At 32.1% G+C, this 12,638-nt stretch overlaps 1 protein-coding gene and 1 pseudogene across 1 annotated transcript; both read left to right on the forward strand.

Annotated features, from left to right (window-relative positions):
* Positions 1-1,237: 1,237 nt before the first annotated feature.
* On the forward strand, positions 1,238-2,910 carry LOC118042696 (11-beta-hydroxysteroid dehydrogenase A). The gene is made up of 6 exons (XM_035050414.1): positions 1,238-1,420; positions 1,538-1,730; positions 1,810-1,895; positions 2,005-2,136; positions 2,222-2,350; positions 2,737-2,910. The coding sequence occupies exons 1-6, from the start codon at positions 1,238-1,240 to the stop codon at positions 2,908-2,910; spliced, it is 897 nt and encodes a 298-aa protein (XP_034906305.1).
* A 1,968-nt stretch (positions 2,911-4,878) lies between these two features.
* LOC118042695 (11-beta-hydroxysteroid dehydrogenase A-like) lies at positions 4,879-8,263 on the forward strand (annotated as a pseudogene).
* The last annotated feature ends 4,375 nt before the right edge of the window (positions 8,264-12,638 follow it).

Below are 12,638 nucleotides of genomic sequence, written 5' to 3' on the forward strand. Positions count from 1 at the left end.
CGATAATGAAACCAAGTTTAAATAAAAATTATAAAACGTATGAATGAATCATTTCTACACGACTGTGTGTGTGTGTGAATTTATATATATATTGAATAGAAACTTGTCAATGTTAAAGAATAGCAATAAAAAATAAAATAAAATAAATAAAATAAATAATAATAATATACAAAATAAGAACCCAATCTAAAATGAAAAAGAATTATGGAGGATGAAATAAATAAAAAATAAATTCAAGTCTATCAATTAATTAAAATTTTAAAAAAACTAGTTAAAAAAACATGACCAAATCCTAAAAATAAAATAAAATGAAGGTTTGTTATATAATGTTGTACGGGCAAACACAAAAACCAAATGAAAATGAGAAAAGAAGTAAAAAGGAAAAAAAGCCAACCTGCTTCAAACGCTTGTAATTAAACCACATGTGCTGCTAGGAAGGTTTTCCTTGGCGTTGCGAATCGCAAAACACCAAGAAAGCTGCTTTTTAACCATTGTGAGCAACACATACGCCGCCCGAAAATGGTGGAGGAACTCACTTGTTGGCGCATTCAATAAACACGCTAGGAGCTTTTTCCTTTTCCTTTTTATTTTTTATTAATTAAATTATCAAATCACTCTTGAACCCGTTTCAGATATAAGTATTGCCAAAATTACCAACATGAAATAACTAATATGCCCTAAAATCAAGCCTAAGATTTTTTGCTTCAAGGATAGAGTAATCAAATTGTGCATATCAAAAGGAATTGTTGAAAAAACCCCTAGGCCAAAGACTTTTTAATTTAATTTTTTTTTATTTTTAAAGTAATCAAGTAATTTAATTGTTTAAAATATTATGAAAAAACCGAGATACTCAAACAATTCTAGAATGATAATAAATAGACCTCACAAAAAGACTTCTTTACCCTTCAATACAGACCAGTTCTCTGTTTTTTTTAGTGAAGAGCAAAATCTTAATTTAGCTTAATATAATCACCGTAAATGAAGGCAAGTGTACAATATTTTTTCCACTGAAATAGGTTCTGTTAATTTTGATCCGGAAATCTGGTGAAGCCTGATTTTAGTTCATTGGTAATCACGTTCAATTACTGCAGAAGAGCTTTCCGAGCAAAAATTCTGATATTGGCAACAAATCTTCTCGATAACCTTTCCTCTCCGGCTTTCCTGGTTCAGCTCCTTAAGAAACAGAAACTGCTGTCTTTCTGCCTTTCCTCTCCGGCTTTACTGAAGCTAGCACAGCATGGATTTGATTCACAAGGTCATGAACATTGTACTTCCTCCTATAACATTGACACTGATACTTCTCTTCTTGCCGTCGTTTCTTGTTTTCAAGTTTATAAGTTGCATTAAAAGATATATAACTAGTGAAAGGGTGGCCGGAAAAGTAGTTCTAATCACTGTGGCATCTTCAGGCATTGGCGAGGTTGGTATACATTCTGTGCACAGATTTAAATGTCTATCATGTTATGCAGACCTAGAACCCCGCATTCCCAAACGAAAACATTGGAAACTTGTTAACTGTGTTTTGTGATTTTTGAAGTATCTTGCATATGAGTATGCTAGGAGAGGAGCATGTTTAGCCCTTGCTGCCAGAAGAGAGGAGCGTCTTCGAGCAGTCGCAGATAAAGCGCGGATGCTGGGATCACCGGATGTTATAGTCATCTCTACTGACATTTCAAAGGTTGAAGACTGCGAGCGGTTTATTACCAAGGCAGTGAATCATTTTGGCCGATGTAAGGATCTTCTTTCAATTTCAATTATTTCTTTTTCAAAACAGTAGATTTACAATGACTCACGGGGTTTATACAATAGTGGATCATCTGGTGAACAATGCTGGTATTATTCAAATTGACATGTTTGAGCATTGCAAGGAAATCGCAGATTGTGCAGTACTTATGGTATGTTCTCGGTATTACTTACCTACTTAAAATTGCAAGATCCATCTTTCAACATTTTGCGTTGCCAGAAAATTAATTTTCTGAGGATCCGTTTTGGTGCCTTTTGCAGAATACAAATTTCTGGGGTTCTGTATATGTCACCCGTTTCGCTATTCCACACCTAAGAAAAAGTAAAGGGAGGATCGTGGGGATTTCTTCAATTGCTGGATGGTGCTCAGTACCTAAGATGAGCTTCTACTGTGTAAGACTTGCCCTTAATACATGCTACACTCAGTCAGTCAACCAGTCATTTATAGAGTAACTTATCAATATTATAATTGCTTCAGGCAAGCAAGGCAGCCATTACAAGTTTTTATGAGACACTGGCTGCTGAATTTGGTCCGGATATTGGAATAACAATAGTCACTCCTGGTGTAGTTGAGTCAGAAATGAGCCAAGGTGATTTTGTATCAAAGGTATATCTGAAGGAACTAAATCGTGAAACGACAGATGAATGTTCCTCTGTTTACTTATAAGTTCTTGCGTGATTTTTTTTTCGGGTGAATGAATTTTGCTCTGATTTTAACTGGTTATGTGATATAAATGATGGTAGAAATCTCATGTTCATCATCTATTAACTTGTTACATTTTCACTGCCCTTCACTTTCAGACTTCTATGGTGAAAAGGCCGAGTCAGATGCTAGTATTTGATCTTTAAATCATGTCTCGTCTCATAATTTTTTGTTGGAGATTACTTTTCAATACATGTTTATACCCGAATTCTTCCATGCAATTTGATTCTCTAACAATTTTTTTAAAATGTAATACACTGCAGGCTCAAATGGACTTTGTCCCGGCTGAGTCAACTGAAAGGTGTGCGAAAGCAATCGTAAACAGTGCTTGCCGAGGAGACAGATACTTGGTAGAGCCGTCTTGGACAAGGATGTCGTTTCTGCTGAAGGTCCTTTGTCCTGAAGTGATGGAGTGGCACTTGCACTGGGTATTGGCAGCCAGGACTTCAAAGAAAAGTAACTAGCATTAACATCTGTGGTCTCAGTTAACAGGCCAAGAAATTTGTCTTGCTCGGTTCAGCTTTAATTCAATTTTGAGACCTCAAGCAGACTGGTTTTCTGTTTCATGTTTTTCTTTCTCCTCGGAAAATGCAGAGCTTTGTCGCTGTAGTAAATAAAGGCATTTCTAGTTCATTCTGCAGCTAGAATATGATCATTTTGGAGCTGCAATTCCCAGTTCCTGCTGTCATTTCCTTAATCAGCAAGCAGAGAGCGTCCATTTTTATAGATTTAATTGTGTTGGTACTTGGTTATTGTCAAAGAACCATCTCAATATAATAGTTTAAGCTGTTAGATAAGGTCCCAGAATATGATTTATATTATTTTCTAACACACCTCCTCTCCTCAAGTGAAAGCTCTTTGAACTTAAAACTTGCACAAGTTCAGATTATCTTGTGCTTAATTTTTATCAAATAAATAAGGAATGTGAGATTCAAACTCGTGACCGCTTGGTCATCAAGGTTCTGATACTATGTCAAAAATCATCTTAACATAATAGCTTAAACTGTTAGGTGAAATCTCAAAATATAATTTATATTATTTTCTAAAAGTTATTAACCATGTTCTAGTAAGTTCACTTCGATAATGAGTTGCCTAAATCTCATCTGCAAATTAGTTGGTGTCCGTTCTTTTTTATTTTTTTAGCATGAATCAGAAAGCCAGTCAGCATTACATGTAGCAAAAATTCAAAGCCAGCTTCAACCTTCAGGATATTTCATTAGTGCTGATTGTGATCACATGCTTCCGGACTAGAGAAAATATTGTAGATTATTCGGAAAAATAAGAGCTTGATCAAGATCCAGACGTATCTTGCTGGTGTTGTAGACATAAATTTCAATACCTAAAAATTAAGCCAACAAAACTATGTTAAACTTTGACCTAACATAGTTTTGTTACTTGTAAACTTGGTGAAGGAGGCTTGGAAGCTATTGAGAGAGTTTCATAGTTGAAAAACTTCTCTCCAAGAAAATCTTGTATCTTCAAATTATATTCTTTCTTTTTTTTCGTGTCTATGGTGAGGTAATTTATTTATAGAGATTTGTAGGGGTATATAATTTTTATTTTATTTTTATCAATACCGCATAATATTATTTTATTATTTGATTTTTATTTATAAAATCTTATATTTAAGTCAAAATACCTTAACTATCCATCCCATGTGTCAATTTTATTAACTAAGAAATATATATAAAGGCCTATCTATTTTCTATATCATTTATTTTAATTTTATTTAATTTTTTATGTAAAAAATAAAATAAAAGACACATGTCAACGAATTTTGATTCATAGAAAGTTTTTGTTTCTACATGTCCCATCAAGACAAGTTACCTTAAATTTTAAAATAAATGGAGGTGTCCCAAAAATATGATTAAGAGGGTTTTAAACTTTGAATATATATTTTAAAATAAAATATAATTTAATCATATTAAATTTTTTAGAATAAACATATATAGACATATTTTTTTGTTATGAAAATAAAATATAATTGTCAAAATTACAAGTTTAGAAATAAATTTTGATTGAAATTTATCAATTTTGATGTGTAATTTGTCAAAAGATAGGCGAGTCGGTTTACTGCAAAGGTTATAAAATGAGCTTGCAAAGTTGCACTAAACTTAATTATGGTCATCATACCGTGTAGTAAGGGGTTAGGCTGAGGCATGAATGACACGCGGGGGTTTGTTACTGGGCAAGGCCTGCCAAGTATAGGGCTGTCCTTTTCTTCTTCTTTTTTTTTTTTTTTTTGCCGTCATTAACTATCTTTATGGGTGTTTGCAAACGTTATTTTTAAAAAAATTTAATTTTTTTTAAAAAATATATTTTTTTTATATTTTCAATAAAAAAAATATCATTTTAAAAAAAATATTTTAAACCACGTGTCTATATAAATAGTAGCCTTTTTCCAGATCTAATATTGAGTTAGCTGAGGCGAGATGTTATCAACCACATATCGAGTTAGTTGAGGCGAGTTGGGACAACAGGTTAGGTCGGCTGGCCAGTTATAAAGAAGATAGTGATGCATGGCATGCTGCTCGCTCTAGCTAGTGATCCGTATATGTATATATATATGTGAAAGTGTTTATTACAAATTAATTGACTTGTTCATCGAGACATGAATATAAGCATGCTCTCTCATTCCCTTCCAGCAGGGAAATATTAACAGTTCTGCTTCTCCAAACTGCTGCGAAGCTATGGATATGACTACAAAAGTTGATGAATATTTTACTTCCTCCTATAGCACTCATCGTGCTTCTTTTAATCTTGCCACCATATCTTGTTCTCAAGTTTCTTGGCCTCATAAAAGGATTTATATACAGCGAAGACGTGGCCGGAAAAGTAGTACTTTATAACTGGAGCATCTTCCGGCATTGGTGAGGTTAGTCCAGAGCATAATCGATCAAAGTTTCTTTCTTTTATACACGACCTACGTTGTGCAATAAACATACATGCTGGTTTTTTTATTGTTTTTAAGCAAATTGCATACCAATATGCAAGGAGAGGAGCTCGTTTAGCAACTCGTTGCTAGAAGAGAAGATCGCCTCCGAGGAGTTGCAAGTGAAGCCAGGAAGATGGGTTCGCCAGATGTTATGATGATACGTGCAGATGTTTCCAAGGTTGAAGATTGCAAGAGATTTGTTGATGAGGCAATGAAACATTTTGGACAGTGTAAGTAGAGTTTCCTTTCAATTCTTGAATATTGCTTTAGAAGAAAAACTTGAGATCGATTTAATTCGTATATATTATATCCTGTGTTGATGCGTTGGCTACAATGCTGCAGTGGATCATCTGGTGAATAATGCTGGGATTCCTTGTGTTTGCTTGTTAGAAGAAGCTCCCAACATATCTGATCTGAATTCTGTAGTGGTACATGATTGAAGATGCATGATCTTCACATATATACCTTTTTATTAAGTTTTATTTATTATTTAAATCATATTTGTTTTGACTTATGGAATTAATAAAAGAATCATGATAACCGGATCAACATGTCAACAAGTTGACTATTTTTTTAATTAAGACCGTGTTTGTTTCTCGGAAAGTAATTTTCGGGAAATCATTTTCCAAACTTTCTTGTGTTTGTTTGTCATTAGAAAAGTTGGTCAACAGAAAACACTTTCCGGTCAACAGAAAATACTTTCTAGTCAACGGAAAATATTTTCCAGTCAATTTCAATCAAAAAAAAATTTGACTTGATTTTCAGGAAAGTGTTTTTCCTTTAGCTGTGTTTGTTTTCCGGAAAGTGGTTTCCGGGAAATCACTTTCCAAACTTTCTTGTGTTTGTTTGCCAGTAGAAAAGTTGGTCAATAGAAAACACTTTCCAGTAAAAGGAAAATTTGGCTTGGTTTTCAGGAAAGTATTTTCCTGAAAAATTTGAGGGGAAAACACTTTCCGGAAGTTGTGAAAAATTTAGAAATATCATTATTTTCTGATTATATCAAATTTAATCCTCAAACTTTTGATTGCTATATATATTTTTTTTGTTTTGAATATTTATTTTTCAATTTCATCTCTTAAAATTTTATTTTTATATTAATTTTTGGTCCTTAAAAAATATAATTGTTATTTGCTTTTTCCTTATTATATTTTTATTGAAATTTTTTATCTATCAAATTTGGTCCTCATTCTTTTGATTGTTACTTATTTTATTTGAAATAATTTATGAAATGTTGATTATTATTATTATTTTAATTTCTTCATCTTTTATTTTTATTTTTTTAATTTTATAGATTTGATCTCTATTATTTTGATTATTATTTATTTATTTGAGATAATTTATGAAAATATTTTTTTCAATTTCACTCTCATTCAACTTTTTAATTTGTAAGATTTGTTTCTCATTATTTTAATAAACTTAAGAAAAATAAAATATTAATAAGTTATTTTCCAGCTCATTTTCCATGATATAACCAAACATTGGAAAGTGTTTTCCAACTCATTTTCCATTACACTACCAAACATTGGAAAATATTTTCTCGGAATTCATTTCCCCGAAATTCATTTTCCAAAAAAAAACTACTTTCCAGCAAACAAACGGAGCCTAAAACAAAACATCACTCTCTCTTTTTTTTCTTTTTCTTTTTTTTGTGGTTGAATTGGTTGGCCTGGTGCTGACAATCAGAAGGGTTTTTAAGAATGTGATAACGGTTATTTTTTAAAGTGTTTTTTATTTTAAAATATATTAAAATAATATTATTTTTTAAAATTATTTTTGACATTAACACGTCAAAATAATCTGAGAATATAAAAAAAATATTAATTTGAAGTAAATAAAATAAAAAAATAATTTTTTTTTTAAATGCTTTCAAAATACAATATCAAACACTATCTAAATGAGTTTGGTAATATTTTATCGGATTTAATAAAAATATGGCTTGGATCATGTTTCATATCTTCTAATTTTATATTAACCTATTAAAATGGAACAGATTTAATAATGATCAAAATCATTATTGTAAATAACTAAATGGATTGTGAAAAAGAATAATATGAGTATCATAATTCGTTAAAGTTGCCTGTTAGATGAAGAGAATTCACGTTCGATGTCTTTTGTAGGACATAAATTTCTGGGGTTCGGTGTATGGCACTTATTTTGCAGTTCCACACCTAAGAAAAACTCAAGGGAAAATCATCGTCATCTCGTCAGCTGCTGGACGTTTCCTTTGTCCACGAGCAAGCATATACGGTGTAAGAATCATTCTTAGTGAGCAGATTTAAATCTCGAGTCTTCCATTTTACTTTGAGCTACTGATCAGTTTGTGTGTCTAACATGCCTTCAGGCAAGCAAAGCAGCCTTAATAAGCCTGTATGATTCACTGAGGATTGAATTCGGTTCAGATATTGGAATAACAATTGTGACTCCTGGGCTCGTGAAGTCAGAAATGACCACAGGCGAGCTGCGATCAAAGGTATCATACACCTCAAGAAATTCCTGAAATTTATGGCTAGCTCGACCTGGGCGTGATTTGGTTAAATATTTATCATATTTGTTAAGAAACAGCACTGACTCTTCCCGAATCTGAAACACCATCTGTTTTCTCACTGTTTCTTGATTTCAATTTGTCAGGCTAAAGTAGAAAGCCTCCCAGTTGAATCAACTGAGGATTGTGCTAAAGCAGTTGTGGACAGCGCTTGCCGTGGAGACAGGTACCTGGTAGAGCCATCATGGGTCGGGATAGTTTTCCTGTTCAAGCTGCTTTGTCCTGAAGTCCTGGAATGGTGTCTCCACGGGCTATTATTCTCCTCTGCAGCAAGGAATCTCAAGAAGGCTGCTTAAGAAAGGCCTCCTTCCTATATGCATTAAGAAAAAATAATGAAACAGCTGGGCTCCTCAAATCTTTAGAGCACCTCACGCAGCAAATTTTAGTTTCTATGAAACGGCTGTATAATTCTATGTTCGTATTAAGTTATTAAAGAGTTAAATAAATTTGAAAGAAAATAATAATAATTTTACCATTAGGATGACATATAATAGGTTAGGTATGCAGCCAAGCCCCATGCCTAACCGGTAAAAAATATTATACCAAACCCACCTAGCTAGAGGGGCAAACTATTTTTTCATCTCGATCAAGTTTTAGATTCTTAAATTGTCACGTAAAAATCATATAATTTCTTCTTATTTCATTAAAAAAATTAAAATAATGGATTTACTAAAATCTCCGTCACGAGATAGAACGAAGACTTTTTGTGTAATATGGTTTATATCACATGACTTTTATATTATCTAAAATTAGGATTTTAGAGAATTCGTTGGTTTTTTTAAGAGAAAAAAATTAAATCATACTCGGTTCATGCTTGCCAAAAGATTTGTTTAAAGTTTGACAATTAAAATTGATATTTATAAAAATAAAAATAAAAACAACTCAAATCGTGGAAGAAAGTTTGTATTTTTTTTAAGCCAAGATTTCGATTTTTATTCATGTATTTATTTTTTAACAAAATTAACAAGTCTTTATTATTAGTGACATGGTTTTTTTTAATTGAAAGTAAAGACAATTCAAATAAATGTTTTGTAAAAACTTACAATACTGCAAGAACATAAAAAGATATTTTTTTTCATCAATATTTAAATCATTATCTTCTTATGAAATATTTATTTTAATTGTTATACAATTAAATAAAAATAAATTTTGAAAAAGTAGCTCGCGTGAACTCTAAAAGTCTACTTCCATTAATGCTCATTATCATAGAAAATGAGAATTGTAAATTTAAAATTCTATCTAATTAAGTAAACGAACCAAACAAAATCTCATAAGGAATGGAAAAGAGTGGAAATAAAATTATATATATATATATATATAAAAAAAAAAAAAAAAAAAAAAAACAAGCCATGACCCCTTTTAGACGTTTGAGATGAAATGGACTGTTATAACGTCTACAAAAAGAATCAAGTTGATTGTTATTCGGTACGAGATCAAGTTTTTTTAACCTCCACAGAGCGAATAAACCATATATATTAAAAACTTTGATGTCTTTAATGGACTAGGCCATGACCCTTTTAGCTCACAAGATTTTCGTCGGCGAAGTATTGTGGCGACAACCATTAGATTAGCAAGTATGAAATGTTGGGCAGTGATTGGTGGATGAAGCTCAAATTGATCATCTACACGTGGAAGAAACTCTTGCATATTGAGACTATGTGCTCATCTCCAATTGGTTGAGACTCACTAATCTTGGAGGACAGAGGCTAACGCTAATATTTGGTGGATGCAGAAGTCAGCACACAACACTAAATTGTAATAAGATAATCAATCACTTCAATTTTGAAGGTATATCTTCAGGATTGTTGCGGTCTCAATGATTTATAAAACGCTATTCATGTTAATGGGGAATCATTCCAGACTCGATTTCTCGCTATAAATGAACAGGGTGTGTTGTTCCTCTTCAAGACAACAAAATTCAGTAACCTGGACAAGTAGTGAGAGGAAATTCAGGCAAGATCTCAAATGGAAGGCAGAGTGAAGCTGGGTTCAGTTTTTGTGGTCCTTGCGGTGCTAGGGTTCTTGGTTTTGGGTCCAGAATCTGTGGAGTGTGCATTTAGCATCCAACTCAACCCATGCACGCTTTCACAGTGCATCGCCGACTGCAAAAAAGCCTTGCAGGAAAAGTTCCTCAGCGCAACCTGCACCACCGGGTCTCAGGGGAAGTTCTGCATTTGCCTGGGGTGATATTATCCACACACAGAAGCCTGTTCTGAATATCAAACTTAAAAACTATTCGAGATTGTGTGATCTTACTTCATTCTTCTAGCTAATAAGAGTTTGTAAGTTGTTCCTCTTCCAGTGAATTAATCTGAAAAGCAGTGCTCTTCTTGAGCGTTATCGCTAGCAATCGTTAATATTATAAGGTCAGTAATCTTGTAAACTAGTACTGTACTGCTATGTCCTGTTTTCTGGTGTGAAGGCTGTTTCTGCAATTAACTCCATTGCTTTTAAGAAATCACGTTTTTGAGGTGAGATGTTGCCCCAGATTTCTTGCCACTCAAATTAGATTGTGTTTGATTTTAGGTTAACAGAGGATCAAATGTTTATGTATTAACATTTTTGTTCTTTTAATCATGCTTGATTTTAGGTTAATAAAATGTTGTTGGGAGCATGACGTTTGTTTGTAGCGTGTGTTCGGAACACTGTTGAAACCCACGAGTTTCTAGAAAATTGAATTTTTTTTATATATTTATTAATTGTTTTGACCTGTTAATATAAAAATAATTTTTAAAAATTAATATATATATATAATATATATATATATATATATAATATATGAGGAGTTAGATTGAAAAATCAAGAGAGAACTAATAAAGTGGATTCACGTGCAATGATTCATTCATTCACGTGCTTCCCTCTTGAATAAAGAAAAGAAAGTAGATGGCTTGTTACGGTCCTTACGGAGACATACCTTTCATCAAATCAAACGAAACTTCGTGATAAGATCATTAAAGATCCATTTCAATACTCAATCATTCCTTCAAAAATATCTCAAGTTTTTTAAAAGAAAAAAATAAATTCTTCTTTAAATACAATATTTATCTATTTAAAAATAATTTTTAGTTTTCTGAAATTTATTTTGAGTTTGAAAAAATATACGCTTCTTTATGAATTTCTTTTATTGTTTTTCGAATAAAAAAAATGAACAATAAAAAAAGATTTTCTTTCATGTACATGCGTTTTTTAGTGCTGAAAATAATTATATTTATTTTTTTATATTTTTTCATATTTATTTAGTGTTATAAATTAATTTAATTTTTATTACAAAATATAATTTAAAGACTTTCTTGTTTTTGAGTTAAAAATATAAAGTAATTCTTAGTGTAAATGAAATAAAAATATAATACAATATTAAAATGATTATTATAAAATATGGTCTTGATTTTTATGAGAAAAACATTTGCAATTTTAATTTATTTTCTTGTGAAAATTAAGATTGATTTTGGTTTTTTTGGAAAAATGGATGAATCTTTAGTCTTTCATAAAGAATGAAAATAAAAAACAATTAACTAGAAATAAAAAAAAAATAAATAATATTGTTTTCACTAAACACACCTAATATTATTATCTACCGTTGATTTCTAATAAAATAAAAAAGGAATATATAAAACATGAAGAATGGATGGGTTTGTCATCATGCAAGAAGCAGTGCTGAATGTTGCCACGTTCATTGTTTCTCTATCACTCTACTTGCCATCGCAGCTTTATATATCTTTTGCACAGATCAAAAGATATGTGCTCAGTCAATTCAACGCGTCGTTGTTTTCATCTTTGCTTCTGGTGTTTGGTCTTCTTTCGTACCTTGAATTTCTATTATCCTTATCCACTGTCTGAAAACACTCTACTGTCAGGTGTGGCCGTTTAGAAATCACCCTTTTTAAAAAAATAATTTGGATATTTGTTGGATATTTCTGGAGTTCCAGATTTGCTATAGGCCCTTGCATTGGCCATCGCCGCAATATTGGATCAGAAATTATTACAAACAAAATGGAAAACTGATCAAATATGTTGTCTTTTTTTTTTTTCCTTCCCTAGAACTGTCAAAATGGGAACGGTGCCGGAAGAACTTTCTTACTTACTATTTCAATATGGACAATAAAAATCAACTCTAACTTGTCAAAGCTGTCACGAAGACAACGTTCAAGAATGCCAAGCCACGTGCTATATCCTGAAGTCCATCAATGATAAGGCAATTGAATCCAAGAAAAAAGACAACTCCTAAGAATCTAGGAAATTTTTATAGATGGCAACCTTAACTGTTTTTTCACGTAACCAAACACTGTGCTTGTCGTTACTCGTTAGTATCTTTTCGGGTTTCTGTCTATAAATGGCCTCGACACTCAACCCGTGTTTCTCACCGGGGATTTAGGCATCCGTGGAGTTTTGGTGGTGGTTTCTTATTCAATTCCTAATAAAGATCAAAGAAACCAGAAATGGATGACCGTGATGGTGATGGTGATGGTGATGATGCATATGCTCAAAAGCTTGTAAGGAGAATGAACTCTCCAAGGTATTTCAGTATCTCTCCAATCTGTTCATTGGTAGGAGAAAGTGCAGTGTTTTGTTATTACATGACCTAGCTATAACTTATGTTGGTTGCAGAGGTTTGTGATTGAAAATGATGTTGTCGAGCATGCCACAGTCATTCAGGTAAATTACCAATTTGAACTTTCAATAATGCAAGAATGTTTTATCCATCTAGGATTTCTTTC

The sequence above is a fragment of the Populus alba genome, chromosome 12 (assembly GCF_005239225.2).
Source record: "Populus alba chromosome 12, ASM523922v2, whole genome shotgun sequence".
NCBI classification, from domain to species: domain Eukaryota; kingdom Viridiplantae; phylum Streptophyta; class Magnoliopsida; order Malpighiales; family Salicaceae; genus Populus; species Populus alba.